General features: G+C 39.5%; 1 protein-coding gene across 7 annotated transcripts in view; it reads left to right on the top strand.

Moving 5' to 3' along the window:
* The window catches only part of UBE2E2 (ubiquitin conjugating enzyme E2 E2), a 369,862-nt gene that overhangs the window by 306,221 nt on the left and 45,818 nt on the right, over positions 1 to 17,823 (top strand). For 5 of the 7 annotated variants that reach the window (XR_004484369.2, XM_049710133.1, XM_033431975.2 and 2 more), the window contains one exon: positions 847 to 994. Coding sequence is in view for 6 of the 7 variants with exons in the window: in XM_049710133.1 (XP_049566090.1) it covers positions 847 to 994 (148 nt within the window). In the remaining variant the exon portion in view is untranslated. Of the gene's footprint in view, positions 1 to 846; positions 995 to 5,457; positions 17,598 to 17,823 lie in introns of those variants that run through there. The other 2 variants (XM_033431978.2, XM_033431977.2) reach the window with 2 other exon arrangements.

The following is a 17,823-nucleotide window of genomic DNA, read 5'->3' as shown; positions in this document are numbered from 1 at the left end:
TTTCTTATGTGCTTGGAAAAGAATAAGTATCCTTTAGTTGTTGAGCATGGAATTTCATCTTCATTCAGTACCTTAATTTTGTTAATTTGGCTTTTCATATTTTCAGTATCCCATTCCTGGGCATATATCTGGAGAAAACCATAATTTGAAAAGATACATGCACCCCAATGTTCATTGCAGCACTGTTTGCAATAGCCAAAACATGGGAGCAATCTAAATGTCCATTGACAGAGGAATGGATAAAGAAGATGTGGTACATATATATATGTGTGTGTGTGTGTGTGTGTATGTATATACACACACACACACACATATATACAATGGAATATTACTCAGCCACAAAAAAAGAATGAAATAATGCCATTTGCAGGCACATGGATGGACCTAGAGATTAACATACTAAGTGAAGTAAGTCAGACAGAGAAAGACAAGTATCATGTGATATCACTCATATGTGGAATCTGATTTTTAAAATTGATACAAATGAACTTATTTACAAAACGGAAACAGACTCACAGATTTCAAAAACAAACCTATGGTTACCAAAGGGGAAATGTGGGCTGGGAGGGATAAATCAGAAGCTTGGGATTAACATACACACACTACTATATTTAAAATAGATAACCAACAAGGACCTCTACTGTATAGCACAGGGAACTCTACTCAATATTCTGTGATAACCTATATGGGTAAAGACTCTGAAAAAGAGTGAATATATGTTTATGTATAACTGACTCACTTAGCTGTACAGCTGAAACTAACACAACACTGTAAATCAACTATAATAAAATTTTATGAATAAATAAATAGTGTGTCTATTTATATCAACTTTACATTTTCTTCTAGGTTACCTTCCGAACCAGAATTTATCACTGTAATATTAACAGCCAAGGCGTGATCTGTCTGGACATCCTGAAAGACAACTGGAGTCCGGCCCTCACCATTTCTAAAGTTCTCCTGTCCATCTGCTCTCTTCTTACAGACTGCAATCCCGGTAAGAGACTTGTAATCCAGTGTAGAATTGGAGCTACTCAAGGCTTGAATGTCAGACCTTAGTAATTTGTTTACCACCGCCAATACTACCACTAGCACTATTATTTTTATTCTTATTGATCTTAAATTTTCATAGTTTGTAACTGCTTTCTTTTTCAATTCAGTCTGGTCATTGGTCTTTCAAAAACTTATTATTTGCCAAGAAGGAAAAAGCATAGTGTGATAAGCATGAATGAAAAATCATTTTAGATGGGGAAGTGCATTTAAAGAATGCGTTACAGGGGCTTCCCTGGTGGCACAGTGGTTGAGAGTCCGCCTGCCGATGCAGGGGACACAGGTTCGTGCCCCGGTCTCGGAAGATCCCACATGCCGCGGAGCGGCTGCGCCCGTGAGCCATGGCCGCTGGGCCTGAGCTAATAATAAAAATTCAAATTGAATAGCTAGATGTTTAATTAGGTGCCTACCAGAAGATGTTCATTTGGGAAACGTGGGCTGTTAAAATCTGACAGCCACCAGGCAGCACCACACAGACGTCACCATTTTCGCATCTCAATAATCGTGCATCCTTACAAGCTATTAGGGCCCAAATACTCCTGAACTAGGAAATGCCCAAAAAGTCAACGAGGAAATACAGCTTCCCAGGAAACCTGAAAAGAGCCTATGGCCAAGCCCTTGAGGCTTGCTGGTATGCTTACTGCTGAAAATTCTTACTTCCTGTCTTCCTAGATGCACGATTACAGGTCTTTGACCAGCTTCTTTTAACTAAAAGACTAACCAACTGCCAATTTTTTTACATATTTGGGTGTATTTTGGAAAATACAAAAATCCAAAGGTTTTTCATTGGGGTTTTCATCGATGTTCTCAATGAGAAATTCTTCATTGAGTAGTTAATTAATAGTCTTAATGTTTTTTGAGATTCCATCTACCATGTTCAGGAATGAACTCACTAGATAAGTGAAGTTTTAGACGAGAGAAATGGCAAATGGGAATCGAGGTCTCTCTTAGGTCCCTGGCTGGTTAATAAAACGTGAAGAAATTATCATCTTTTCCATTTTTGTGTGTTTGTTATTTTTCAATAATAAAAATTTTTTTAGTGAAGGCATTTAAAAGCAATCTAATTAAATTGTGGTATATGTAGACTATATATAACAAATTAATGGTTTTAACACCAAAAAGAAAATATAGTTGTGCAAGATCATTATAAAATATTTTTTAAATTAATTCATACTTCATGCCAGATAGTGAAGTTCAATCATGATGTGCTAATTTAAAACTAAACGACAAATACTTTGTTTTTTCAGTCTCACTATTCCTATTTCAGTCCTATTTATCTCTGTGACTGTATAACCTCATTTGGAGGTCTTGTCTTAAAAAGGCTTTTTGTGTGTGTGATATTTCCTTTCGGAAATGTTGCAAAGTGGGGCTACGTCTGCCTCCCCACTCTGCAGAAAATACTTCTTCTGGGGTTTGCTGAAATTTGGAGACGAGGGGTTTTTCTGTTTTTTAGAGAAAAAATTTATTTTGAGAGGTAAGTCACTTATTCAGGAAACTTTTGGTGTCAAGTTATCATGCCGTACACCTTAAACTCACAGTGTTATATGTCGGTTATAGCTCCATAAAACTGGGGAAAAAAGAAAGAAAGCAAAAAAAACTTCTGAGACTCTACTGTTTATGAGGCACTTCTGAGCCTCACACAAGGTGAATAAGAAGTCTTCACTTCTTATACATGGAATAAGGTGTCACTTCACACTTAGAGAAAACTTGGTGCTGAGAGGCAGTCCTTACCCCAAAGGGAACCACGGGAGCTGAAATGGACCCATCACCTCATTCTCTTCTCTATGGAGGTGACCCTGCGCTCCCCCAGAGCCTTCTCTCAGCAGTCAAGAAAGGTTTCTGTTCCGTAAGTTAGAGTTTTTTCTGTGTCTCAGAAAATTAGAGACACATTCTGCAAAAAAAATGAAAAAATCACCCCTGGCTAAAGCAAAATCACATAAATAGGATAAATAGATTTTGAAAATTATGCTATGAATAGTAAGAAAAAACCTAAAGCTAGTAATGTTCCTTAAGTGTCACCAACTAGAGATAGCCTATCTGGTATAAGAATAGAATACTCTCTGTAAAATACATGGTAACAAACTAAGTGTTCATACTTTAACACACATGAAAAAGGTTTCTAATCGGCACATCATTTACAGGTACGTTCACACTTCTGGGGTTTTAAACAAAGTTATCAAAAACAAGTCAAAAAAGCCCATTGTTTTGTTCAGTGGATTTATTTCACACTGTTTTCTGGTACACTTCCTTCTAGTCTCTGTTGGTTTTTCTCCCTAGATTTATGTTAAACTTCAATCTAACCTATTTTCAAACAGTCACAAATGTAAGTTTGATAGACTATGAATAAAGATTTTCTTACACTGAATCTGCAGACCTGTTTTAACACCAGAAATGCTGTCAGCTCAGAAGTAGGCTTTGCATGAAGACACAGATGTAACCAACTTTATAAGGGCTCCCACTCTTGTTCCTACATGAACTGGGGTTTTTTTTCCATATTTTTCTCATAATTTACATTTGTCTCTTTCAGGAATTTTTGGTCCATTCAGAACAGATGTTTTGTGTTTCAGTATGGGGCTACACACCCTTTCTTGCATGGTATTGATAGTCAGTAGATGTAGATTTAAAAACCAGCTCCACTGTTTATTACCTGTGTGACCTGGTACCAGCCATTTAACTTTCCTTACCCTCCGTTCATTATATCAAACGGACATTGTCCTCAGCTGCACCTAAATCACAGGATTCCTGTGAGTTTAAAATGAGATGGTGTATGTGAAAGCCCTCTGTCAGCATAATGGATTGTTCTTGATGTTATCTCTCAGAATATTTAGGACTCCAAATGGGCATCCATTTGATGTGATAAGTACCCACTCAGCTGCATTTAACTGAGAGAAGATAGTATTAAATAATCTCTAACAAGCACCACCTCCTCAGCATGGACCCTCTTGGATTTTTTAATCTGAAAAAAAAGCCTAGTCCTGAATTAGTAGTGCCGAGACTATATTATCTCTTGGGAAGGATTATCTGTCAGGTGGCAGATGTCCAACCGTTACCAGCCAGTTGACGGGTGCACCAGGGGTAACTGTTCTGTTCCCAGCAGGTCTGTTCTAGGCAGGTCTCCCTGTTCACACTTCACAGGGGTGTTTATTGGGCCTGCCGTGACACTCTGCCTAGTCAGGCATAGCTGGCTGCCAGAGTATGGCTGTGACACACCGCTGGGGGCACAGGGACAGCCAGAGGAGAGGAGGTTGATGGGCTCAGAAGGTCAGCGCCAGCCTCCCGGCTCCTCTGACTGTGGTCCTGCTCGGTGAACATGATTTGATCCATGAATTGCTGAAGTTTACAGTAGGAAACACATTTCCATCTTTCATGGCAGAGCTCCTGTTTGTAAACACTCTCTTCTCAAGCGTGTATAAAACTTAAGCTCTGTTCTATTTAATGTCATCTTTCAAAGTTGGTTTTTGCTGTTTCGTGGTTGCCTTTTCAAACTCTTAGCTGTTTTAGCGTATCCTTTATATGAAATCTGTTGATTTATTATTTAAAATCTGCCTGTATAACGGTCTTCAGGCCTATTAATAATGGGTATTTTCCCTCATACAAAATGAACTATACTGAGAACACTGACAGTTATGAGATAAAATAAGGTCAACAGTTTTCCTGTCCCAAATGCTTTATTCACAGAGTAATGTCCAGAAATATTACTCATTTTTTTTCATAAATCTGCGTAACATCTGGCATCATTAATCTCAGTTCTTTCTGCTCTACTACTGTTGCTTTCTAAAGTGTTATGAACTTGTTTGATTCTTTTGTTGTGGTGGTGGTTCCCTAAGTGCTGAAATGGAAGATGTTGGCATTTCATAATACGGGGAAATTCTGAAAAGACAACTTGGTAGTTATAAACTTTTTTGTTCCACACTCTCCGTTCATTTGTGCCTAAGCCTCTGTTTCTGTGGTGTGTTCTTAATAGAACCATTCAGGCCTTTTTTTTTTTTTTTTTTTTTTGCTGCAAATCTCTACTGAGCTGCTAAGCTTTCCCCTTCATTCTGACTGTGACCATCAGGCTACTAACTCCTCTCTGCCTCAGCCTTCTGGTCTGTAAAATAGGCATAATGATAGTGCCTACCTTAGGAGACATCATGAGATTCTTGTGAACTGGTTTGATTCTAAATGTGATTCTGACACTGTATCATGCAAAAATTCCCCCCCAAAAAACATATACCACTTAGGAGATGATCGGAAATTGGAAAACCAAGTATTGGATATTGAGGAATGATTGCCAGAAATTTTTAGGCATAATAAAACAGAATTGTGAGGCTGAATTTTTTATCTGTCCTCTCCTTTTAGAGATCCATACTGAGTGCTTTGCAAATACACTCTGTATTTCATTCCCTGATAATCTGCTTCACACTCCAGGCTGCCTGCGGTGAGCCTGGCCAGCAGGGTCCCGCGTCCATAAACAGCCGAGAGGCCTTCGTCCACCACTTTTCAAGCAGGCAGAACGCCCCAGGCCAGGTCACTTGAAGACGCTCTGAGCACACCCACAATCGTCACACTCCTCCCCTCCCCCCCATCATCTGCCGAATGAAATCAAGGATCGGGTGCTCCCAGTCTCAGATTTATGCAGATCTTTATTAGAACAACAAGTGGAGCTAAGAATGGCAGCTAATTAACCCTCCGCCTTACACAGCGATTAAGCCAAGGGTGCACGCAGCTGCAGCTTCCCTGGCGAGAGTTCCGTTCTTCCCAGATGCAGCAAACGGAGGGAGGAATCTGCTCCCCGGGACCCTTTGATAGGGTTCAAATGGCCTCCTCCTTCCCCAGCATCACAGCCCTTAGCTCCAGATCTCTTATGGCCTGTTTTTAAACAACTAATACAATCCTTATCCACCAACTGTCTCAGATACATTAACTTTGATTGTTACCAATTGCTTGTCTTTGCCCTGGTTATGATTCCATAGTAAATTGTGTTACTATTAAATATTAAACTTTTTGATAGTGACTGCTGAGGGGTGGGGACCATAAAATAGGATTAATTATTTCAACACAGATGTATTTGTGTGGATTATTCACACTAAGTGTGTGAGCTCTTAGGCTGATGCAAGGTACACAAATGGAATTTAAGAGAATTCCGTTGCTTACAACAGCAGCGCAAACCTTGCTTCCGCATACCCCATTCTACTCCTACACTTGAGAACTGGCAGAGAACAATTTATTTAACTGAAGTTTAGGGAAAGCTGTAAAAGTGATAAGCCTACCTGTTTTCAAAGCAGGCTATCTTAACGGGAATGCAAAAAAAAAATTGATTTTTCTAGAACAGACATTACACATGGCTACGTAGACATCAGATATCTTCTGATACCTATGACTTTTTTTAAAGTGAGAAACTTATAATGTAGAAATACACGGTACCGCATACAGCTAACTTCAGGCCGTTTTCCTTGTTTGTGAAGAATTGGCTTCTCTTCTAGAATATTACATGTTGAATTCCAAAAGCCATTCCAATCAGTACTTCCAAATATAGATGTAAATAAACTATAATTTGTAGTCATTTATCTTCCCTGATGCCTTATACAAGAAAGAGAAAGCTGTAGTTATATGTAGTTAATTAAACTACCTGGTATTTTAAATACCAGGAGTTAAATGGGGACCAAAAAAAATGTATAAAGGGCTTTGGGTTCTGGCTCAGAGTTCGCTGTAGACTCCTGGGGTCACTGCCCCGTCTTGCCCCATCGGTGCCCATAAGCTTACTCAGATCAATTTGGAAATACGCTGTCTAGGGTGTGGAGGTTCTAGAAGAACTGAGGCTTCATTGAGAAGGATGAATAAAACCAGGGAATGTGCATCATTAAAGAAAATGACGTTTCAGTTTTGCGAATGAAAGAAGTCTCACAGAAATTATTCTGTACCATCATAAATTAGGTTAGAAAAAAACCAGAAAATAGAAATTCTGAGATATTCACCTTGACCTTTATATTTATAATTGTGACTCTTGAATGCTATTAAAAGGATTGTCTCCCTACGTTGTCACTCTGTAAAAAGAAACCCTTTATAGTTATCTTACAAGGTATACTGGCGTATAATAATGAAACTGAAAGATCCAGTTGTAACATTTTGTCAAAGGCTGATTTTCTAGGAAATATAGAATGATAAAGGAAACTTAAAATGACCTGATCATGGGTTCAGACTTTGGATTGCCATGTAGTGAAACAAGGGAAAAGGATTCCTCTTTGAGACAAAGAGTTGCCAGGTAAGGATTGGGGGCTTCAGCGTGTAGGTGAGAGATAGAGGTGCAAGTGTCCTAATCAGCCTTTGGTGTTTCTATTGATGCTTCATGTAGGCAAGTCTTTTTTTTTTTTTTCTGCCCGTAGACATAAAATAAACTTTATTTTTAGAGCAGTTTTAGTTTTACCGCAAAATCGAGCAGCAAGTACAAAGTGTTTTCATATACACACACCCACAGCCTCCTCCACTGTCAGCATCCTGCACCAGAGTGTACATTTGTTACAGTCAATGGACCTGCATATAGGGTTATCCCTCAGTGCGTGTAGATTACGTTAGAGCTCACTTCTGGTGTTGTACACTCTACAGGTTATGTCAAATGCATGATGATATGTACTGTTACAGCACCACATAGAATAGCTTCACCACCCTAAGAATCCTTCATGCGCCACCTCGTCATCCCTTTCTCATCCCTAACCCCCAGCAACCACTGATCTTTTTCCTGTGTCCATAGTTTTGCCTTTTCCAGAAGGTCATATGTTGGAATCATACAGTATTTACCTTTTCAGATTGGCTTCTTTCAATTAGTGATATGCATTTAAGGTGGCTCCATGTCTTCTCATGGCTTGATGGCGCATTTCTTTTTAGCTCTGAAAAATATTCCATTGTGTGGTTGTAGCACACTTTATCCATTCACCTACTAAAGGACACCTGGGCTCTCTGTTATTTTCCATGGATCTATTTATCTATTCTTTCACAGTGCCACACTGTTTTGATTACTGTAGCTTTATAGTAAATTTTGAAGTTGGAAAGTGTCCGTCCTGTGACTTTGCTCTTTTTCTTTAATATTGTGTTGGCTATTCTGGGTCTTTTGACTCTCCATATACTTTAGATTCAGTTTGTCAATATCCACAAAATATTGATAACTTGCTGCGATTTTGGTTGGGATTGTGTTGAATCTGTAGGTCAAGTTGTGAAGAACTAGCATCTCGACACATTGAGTCTTTCTATCCATAACACAAATAGCTCCATTTATTTAGTTCCTTTTTGATATCTTTAATCAGAGTTTTGTAGTTTTCCTTGTATAGATCTTGTACACATTTTGTTAGATTCATACCTAAGTATTTCCTTTTATCGGGTGCTAATGTAAATGATACTGTGTTTTTAATTACAAATTCCACTTGTTCATTACTGGAATATAGGAAAGTAATTGACTTTTGTACATCAACTTTGTGTCCAGTAGCATTGTTATAATTACTTATTATTTCTAGGAGAATTTTTTTGTCTCTCAGATTTTCTACCTAGACAGTCATGTCATCTGTGAAAAAATACAGTTTTATTTCTTCCTTCCTAATCCGCATACTATTTTTTTCATTTTCTTCTTTCCTTCTTCTTAGTTAGGACTCCCAGTGTAATGTTGAAAAGGAATAATGAGGGGACATTTTTGCCTCTTTCCTGACCTTGGTGAGAAAATGAAAACTTCCTCACCATTAAGTATGATGATTGCTGTAGTTTTTTTGTAGATTCTTCAAATCAAGTTGAGGACGTTTCCCTCTATTTCTAGTTTGCTGAGGGTTTTTTCATGAATGGGTGTTGGATTTTGTCAGATGTTTTTTCTGCATCTGTTGATAGAATCACATGATTTTTCTTCGTTAGCCTGTTGATGTGGTGGTTTTACATTAATTCATTTTGTAATATTGAACCAGCCTTACATACCTGGGATAAATCCCACTTGGTGGTGATGTATTCTTCTTCTTATATATTGTTGCTAATATTTTGTTGAGGATTTTTGCATCAATGTTTATGAGAGATATTGGTCCGTAGTTTCCTTTTCTTTTAATGTCCTTGTCTGGTTTTAGTATTAGGGTAATGCTGGCCTCAGAATGAGTTAGGAAGTATTCCCTCTGCTTGTATTTTCTGGAAGAGATTGTAGAGAATCGTTATAATTTCTTCCTTAAATATTTGGTTAGAATTCATCAGTAAACCCATATGGGCCTGGTGCTTTGTGTTTTGGAAGGTCATTAATTACTGGTTAAATTTCTTTAACAGGTATAGGCAGTAGGCAAGTTTTAATCTAACATAACCTTCACTTTGCTATCTTTCCTGAACAGCCAATGTGTCTAGGTTAAAAAGAACATTAGCTGCTTATTATTCTTTTGATAGATCATTGTCCAGAAATGCTGACCTCCAAAAGCTTTGTTGCTTTCATAGTTAAATATATCTCCTTCGTAGGTTTGGTTCTTTTGAAGATGGTAAAAACTAGACTTTACCATATTTGTTGATATATGGGATGAGATGCACTTAAAACGTGCCCATAAAGTTTCACCTTCATAACTTAACTTAAGAAAAGGGCCATTGGGGAAATTGCTCCCAGTGGTAAATATGAAAATACAGCCTGGGATTTATCATCTTCCTGTTTTTTTTTTCTGGCTTCCATTTCCTTACCTCTGACCCAGGGAATAGCTGTGACCAGGGAAGAGCTGTGCTCTGGCGTTCCTAAAGCAGGAAGATGAATCCCAGGGTTGCAACTGCAATTCTGCTCTCTTTTTAACCATTATGGAGTTGTCCACTCATCCTCTGTAAGGATTCTGATTGGTCTGTCCCACGACAGCATGTACAGTAAAAATCTCACCATTTCAGTATAATTAAGAAAAGGCCAGCCTGATTAGTTATTTTTTAATGAATTGTAGGACATTTTAAATGAGTGAAGACCGAATACTTTTAAGCACATATAGGGAACATTAGTAAAATGTTTAGACTGGATGCCCTGTAGACTCTGCTTTACCAAGGAAAGGGGTGGAAGTGGGTTTTTCACGTTCAGAAAAATACAGAAAATGGTTATAATGAACCCTAATATATCCCTCACCTAATACAGATTCAAAACTTACTTTTATTAAGGGTTGAGGTATTATTACAGGTTAGCAAGTACTCTTTTAGACAGGCTAACTAGTCTCAGATAATATTGCTTTCCACCATCCATTTTCACGGCAACCCTTTTTAAAAGGGATGAAACAGTCAACTTCAGGACGGGTTGTTGCCTCACAGTTATTAATATTCGTTACTGAAGGGTGCAGTGTGTGTTGCTGTGGACAGTAGGCCACTGAGTGAAGTCGTTTTTTTAAGGAGAAATGACGATGAACTATTTAAGTGACACATGTTTGACATCGTTACCATGCACTGTAGTGTTTTAATATGGAAACTTTAGAATTCTGAAACATAATAAAACACCTCTAATTGTCTAGAAATGCACTTGTGTGGACAAAACATTGGATGATTAACAGTTTGCCTTTTTAATTTGGATATTTGAGATCGTATTGTCTGGGGAGAAATATCATAATTATGGGAATTTGAAGAGTTAATGTAGCCCTACCAGTGTCTGGCACCCTTAACGGATCAGCCGTCATCTTTACTTTTCCTTATTTTCTAACTCAGCCTTCCATTCAAAATTGGGCCTGGGAAGGGGCTGTCAGTAACGGCATGTGCAATAATCCTTGTATTAAAAAGAAGGTGCTTCTAAAATGTCAGACTGATTATTCCTACCCAACAGCAATAACTTCTCTTTTTCTTCTCTTTCTGTTTGTCCTTTAAGAGATCCTGGAGCCTCATGCTCATTATGGGTGTTGAATTTCTGGTTGTGTCATGTTGGTGAAGAATCCTGTACTAAGCAGTACAGGACTTCCTTTAAACCACAGGCATACGTCTTTCCACGACAGGTGTGTTCCTGGGAAAAAATTATAAATCAAAATATTTGTGGTGTATTTGAAGAACCTTTCTGCTGCAGAGTAGCCTATGGAGGAGCGAAATGAAGCACTTTTAAACTTGAGTAATGAACACCCCCATTTGTTTTTTCTTAATGCAAGAGTTTTTTCCCCCTAATTCAGCACTGCCTTTCCTTTGAGGGCATTTCCCCAAATTAGTCATAGTGTTTGTGATATTCAGGTGCCTAGGCCAGCTGACAGAAGCCTGCCAGCCGTGTGCCCAGTGGCACGCATGTAGGTAGGACCTTTTGGGAGGACTTCACATCAGTGAAGAGCTTCATGGCCACACCTTACCCTGGCGACTGACTCTTTTGTGCAGACTGGCTCCTGTGATGGAAACGTGTTCATCCACAGTCTAATTCAAATACATAAGGGAAATTAGGATAAACGGAGACGTAGAGGACATGTCTTTACAGTATATTGAGCTTTGGATGCCAGCGTTAGGTTTTCATAAGAAAAACTCTAGAAAAGATCACTCAGCTACAGTGCATGAATAAATAACCCTGTTTCACTCGGGCAATGACACGTAAGAGTACCAGCCACCCCGGTCCTCTGTAGAAGGGTGCATTTACCTGAGGAATGTGTGTGGTTTTTATCTAGGCAAGGGTCACATAGGGCTGGTGTGACCTTATCCGGAATAGTTTTGAGCCTGCAGAGAACGCATGCTTTCAATGGAGTTACATTCCAAATACCGTGGAGAAGGAATTCCCTGGCAGTCTGCAGTTAGGATGCCGAGCTTCCGCCGCAGGGGGCCCGGGGTCAGTCCCTGATTGGGGCACTAAAATTCCTCAAGCCACGTGGCGTGGCCAAAAACAAACTAAAAACAAACCAACACAAATACTGTGGGGTAGCTTAGAGTTGGGATTCATCACATCTGAGCTCAAAATAGCCTGTGTCTAGTTCGGTAAAAGTTTTTAAGTGAAAGATTACTGTTTGTGGGAGGGTTTTGTTTGCTTGTTTGTTTAATTCTCTGGAAAAGTGATTTCAAGTTGCAGTTATTCTAACCAGGCAAAGAAGCCTTTGATTTACATGCGAGAGTTGCGTTTGGGGAACTCATTTCTAGCCATGGGTATATTCATAGTGGTCATCGTGGAAGAGGGTATCTAAGGTGAAAAAAAAGGGGGTTATAGATGCATGTACTCCTTGATTATGTATCTGTAGTGGCTTTTTCTTTTTTCAAGTGGAAATATCTTTAGTGTATTTTCTTGTAAAAATAACGCATGCTTCTTAATTTTTTCTTAAATGTCCTTTAAAGGTAAGTATTTAATTTTCCTTGGAGGCTCTTTGCTCTGCAAACTCCAATTCAGTGGGACTCAGCAAAGTATATTTGTCAGTTACATTTGTCTCATTATAATATGGTGTAGATTTAGACTCACTGACCTCAACTTTTTAGCCCTGGCTTTGACCCACTTCTGCTTAGCATTCCCTGTGCATATTTTCTTATTCCTTAATTAATATAAATCTAGACATGGATTAGCTGTTGCTACACATTTTGTTATAAAGTCATCTCTTGCTGTCCCTGCAATAATAACCTGTAATTTATTGGTTTGGAAGTTGATCTCATTAAAAAGTTGCTGTATATATTAACTCGTGATGGAAATTCTCTTCGATCTACTTTTTAGAAAATGTCACTTGAGGGTTTTCCTTGTTAGAAATCAGCAGTGATCTATTTTTTCTTTAGAGAAACACAGAGGAAATGATGGGGTGGTCTGAATCAGTACTTATCCATTTCTACACTCTCCCCAAACTGAAGTCTTCCTCCACTAAAATCAATTAATGAATGTATTTCTTAGTGTCAGAATTTAGTAAATTGTCTGTTTTTGAGGTGTTTTTCTCCCCATAAATTGTCTTCAAATCTTTAACATCTGATGGTCTTTTGGGAATTGGGTAAAGCTGTTGAAATATCTGTTCTGTCCTTGTCAGTGAAAGGCTCTGAAAACACAAATAAGAAATTGAAAAGTGAAGCAGACCCTCCGTATAAATAAACACCATCTTTACTCGCATGGAAATGTGTCTTTTATTCAGAACTCTTTAGCCAAAGGATGATTTAAAGACTATCTTTCCTTTACTTGAGTAATTTCTGAAGAGTCGAGGACATTTAGGCTAGATCTTGATTAACTTTTTCTTTATTTCTTAAATGAAGGTCATTTAAAGATAAAGATTACAGTGGTGGAAAAAGGGCTCATTAATTCTGCTGAATCTAGAGTAAAGCAAGATTTGTTTTAAATGATAGGGAAGGAATTATGCAAGACTTGTATATTTTAGGTCAAAGGTCTTTCCTATTCCCCTAGATAACCTCTCCCAGTGGGTTTTTGTTTTGTTTCGTTTTTTACAGTTTAGAACCAGTAATAAGTTTCTCACTCTTTAAAATGAGCCGCCTTTCCTTCTGTACTCCCGTCTTTTTTTACTTTGGTCGTGAGGTAGCACAGCACTGATTTAATGCTTAGTCATCATCACTCCATTAACCCGTATAATGAATATGCGTACTAATTATACGTGCTGCTTTTCTGTACCTCTGTCCATGTTCTTTATTATGACTTACTCTGTTTCTGTTGTAATCATTTTATTGAGCATAAGTATTGATATTTTATTGCAAATTATTTGACTCTCTTTGGGCAGAGTAAGGCATATATAAGAGATTAAAGTTCTGCTGTGGTAGGTTCACGGGGAACATTGAGATTAAAGTTCTGCTCTGGTAGGTTCCAAGGGGAACGACCCAGCACTCACTGTTTGGCTTTATTGAGAGCTTCAGTCAGGAGAAACGTAACTGCATCAGGCTCTGCTAAGTGGTTTCGTTCCAACAACGAGAGGTATTTTTTTCTGTCTGTTGTCCAGCTGTCCTGTGGTCTCTGGGTCTCCACACACATAGAAAGGTACCCGCTCTTAATGCCAGGCAAGGATTTGCCCCAGGTGTCTTTTCCATCACTTAGAATATGTAGAAATGATGAGATGATTACGGAGCTGGGAATAGTCTGTGTAATTCTCTCAGATCTTCACTATATGCCACTCTTTTCGTTTTGGGCTGCACCTCGCAGCCTATGGGATCTTGGCTCCCTGACCAGGGATTGAACCCGCGCCCCCTGCATTGGAAGGCGAAGTCTTAACCACTGGACCGCCGGGGAAGTCCCTGAGTTACGGGGTGTTGTTGTTGTTTTTCTCTATGTGCCACTTTTGAAACTCCAAGTGCTATTTCTTGGTTGGTTAATTGCTTCTGCAATTCAGACTTCTCTCCCCATTCAGTCCGTATCTGTAATGTCGTGGTTTGTTAATACTTGTTGGTGGTCGATGGGATCATTCTAACATTTACTGTCAGAAACACGTATACCTGGTTTACGAATGACATAGCATGGATTTTACCTACTGTAAATTTTATAAGCGGATACATGTTTAAAACGTGATAACAGCGTGAAACACCCTCCAGGATGTTGACTGTCCCCCCACCCCTGCCTCCCCCACTCGGAAGGACCCCTCAGCCCAGAGGCCATGGGCCCCTGATAGCTTTTCTCTCGGCCCAAGTCCCCGTGTGGCTGTCACATTCCCCGTTCAGGTGACCCTTCCGGGAGGACCACCTCTGAGATCACTGACACCACCCTGGCACACCGGGGAGGCCCCTCTGTGATCACACCGGCTGTTAAAGAGTCTTTACGCACAGAGGACTTGTTGATGAAGCAGCTCTGTGAGCAGGCTGGAGGGAAGAGCGATGCTCTTGAGGGAGAGCCCTAGACTCCCTCCTCCTGCAAACAGAAGCAGCCAGTGTCCGGTGAGCCACACTCCCACAGCGGCCTGTTCATCACCGCCTTCGGAAGAGCGCCCCCTTCAGGGATCCCAGCAGAAAAAGCGGTCGAGGAAGAGAACGGACCACATCAGAGGTCGTCCAAAAAGTAGTGCAACCCAGATCACCTTTTGAAAGAGACAGATGCTGGAGCTTCACAAATGCTTTCTTACTCACCTTTGACCCGCCCTCATTAGCCCAGGGGCTCTGCTGCACTTTACTTCCTGGGCTTCGTGATATAAAAACAGAGCACCTCTGCACAAACCCCGCCTGGGCCCCAGGCTCTGATTTGACTCCTCACTCAAGCGTGAAGGGCCCCCCTATCCTCCGAAGCGATCACTGAGCTGGCGAAGTGAAGGGGACCAGCCACATACTTACGTCTTTAGGACGGAGCTTTGTGGTGGGTGTCTCCTTGGTCACCCCTCTCCTTTCTGCCTTTTCCCACTAGGCCCTCTCTTCTCTCTTATATGTATTTCCGGCCTCTTGGTTTTTCCGCGGATCCTTCTCTTTTTCTTTTCTTTTTTTATCCCTGTTGGTCACCTGCTGCCCTCCCTCTTTTTTTTTAATTGAAGTAGAGTACCTTTACAGTGCTAGTTTCAGGTGTACAGCATAATGATTCAATATTTTTATAAATTATACTTCATTTGAAATTATTACACAATATTGTCTGTATTCCCCATGCCAGACAGTATATCCTTGTAGCTTGTCTATTTTATACATAGTCATTTGTATCTCTTAACCCCTTCCCTTTTCTTGCCCCTCCCCCATCCCTCTCCCCACTGGTAACCACTAGTTTGTTCTCCATATCTGTGAGGCTGTTTCTGTTCTATTATATTCGTTTGTTTTTTCTTTTTTAGATTCCACATGTAAGTGAAAACATACAGTATTTGTCTTTCTCTGCCTGACTGACTTCACTAACTATATAGTGTTCTCTAGGTCCGTCCACGTTGCTGCAAATGGCAGAATTTCACTCTTCTCTGTGGCTGAGTAACGCTTCATCGTATACGTATACCACACCTTCTTTATCCATTCATCTGTTGATGGACACTTAGGTTGCTTCCCTATCTTGGCTGTTGTGAATATGCTCTTATAAACATTGGGGTGCATGTATCTTTTTGAATTAGTGTTTTCATTTGCTTTGGATATATACCCAGGAGTGGAATTGTTGGGTCACATGGTAGTTCTGTTTTTAATTTTTTTAGAAACCTCCATACTGTTTTTAGTAGTGGCTGCACCCATTTACATTCCCCTAGGGTTCCCCTTTCTCCACGTCCTCGCCAACATTTGTTATTTGGTATCTTTCTGATGATGGACATTCTGACGGGTGCGAGTTGATATCTCATTGTGGTTTTGATTTGCATTTCCCTGATGATTAGTGATGTTGAGCATCGCCTCATGTGCCTCTTAGCCATCTGTATGTCTTCTTTGGAAAAACGTCTACTCAGGTCTTCTGCCCATTTTTTAATCAGGTTGTTTGTTTTTTGATATTGAATTATATGAGCTCTTTACATATTTTTCATATTAACCCCTTATGAGATGTATCATTTGCAAATATCTTCTCCCATTCAGTAGGTTGTCTTTTCGCTTTGTTGATGGTTTCCTTCACTGTGCGAAAGCTTTTAAGTTTAATTAGGTCCCATTTGTTTATTTTTGCTTTTATTTCCCTTCTCTGAGGAGGCAGGTCCAAAAAGATATTGCTTAGACTTATGTCAAAGAGTGCATTGCCTATGTTTTCTTCTAGGAGTTTTATGGTTTCCTGTCTTACATTTAGGCCTTTAATCCATTTTGAGCTTATTTTTGTATATGGTGTGAGAAAATGTGCTAGTTTCATTCTTTCCCATGTAGCTGTCCAGTTTTCCAAGCACCACTTATTGAAGAGACTGTCTTTTCCCCGCGCTGCTCCTCCCCTTAACTTTTTTAACCTTTCTTTCACCCAGCAAAATGTTAATTTAAAAAAAAGAAGAAATGAAATGAAAAAAGAAGGAAATCCAAGCTATCTTTTTGATTTATTTTTGTTTTGAAAGAGCTTTATTTATTAGTATCTCTATAACCAGATGACTTAGCTTGTAGTGTCTGTTGGCCTAGGGTAACCTTGGAATATTCCATTTCACTTCATGTGCCAAGTGGTGACTCTTGTTCTTCTGGTATGCCAGGGCAGGAGTGGCCCGACAGCTCTCAAAAGGGCTATCGTGTCAAGTCTGAAACTGTGGCTGAACACTGTGAGTGGTGTCAGAGCGGGCGCCGTTCGCAGCCAGTACATACCTTCTTAATACCATGGCCTCTTTCTCCAGCTAACCAGCTTCTTTTTATAATCTAGTCTGGAAAATATATTAAATACAAAGTCCTATGCTCCGTAAGTACCACTGCCAAAGCCGTATCATGCACATAGCACAATGATCTCATTTTGATGTTCATAACATCTTTGTCCTGTGTGTGGATGGCATGTTTGAACACAATGAAGGTTATACTTTGCCACGTTAAAAAAAATATTAAGTCAAAGGAACCAGATTATACCGAGTTTTGAAGGTGTCAGGAAGACAAGAGTGTTGCCCACCTCTTTCTCTCACTAGATAAGTCGGTGTACTCATTTATGAATTGAAGACAGTGCTTCTGACCCTGACTGTCTTGCAGTGTTATTGTAAAGACACAAGGGGCTATGTATCTGTAAACACTTTGAAGGCTGAGTATTGTTGTACAGAATGTATTGAACTGAAGGCCCATGTTAACTCTGCAAGGTGTGATGACCTTTGAGTTGTCTAAAAAAACAATTTTGTTTTTTGAATAAAATCTTTAAATTGCTCCTTCATAGTTCTGTGAATTTGGAGTTTCACATGTGACAGAATTTACTTTCTAGAAGGAAAGTAACAGGAGGAATGAATTATAAGTCAAGCTTGACTTAATGATTTCAATTTGCTTTAGTCTCCCGTCTTTATAATCCAGGTAATTTAAATATTCAGTGCTATCCTCTGCCATGTATTAAATGAAGTATAAATCTGCTTCTTTATTCCCAGCACCCGTAATGCACAAACT

Source organism: Orcinus orca, chromosome 5 (assembly GCF_937001465.1).
Source record: "Orcinus orca chromosome 5, mOrcOrc1.1, whole genome shotgun sequence".
NCBI lineage: Eukaryota > Metazoa > Chordata > Mammalia > Artiodactyla > Delphinidae > Orcinus > Orcinus orca.
This window is presented reverse-complemented; position numbering and strand designations above follow the sequence as displayed.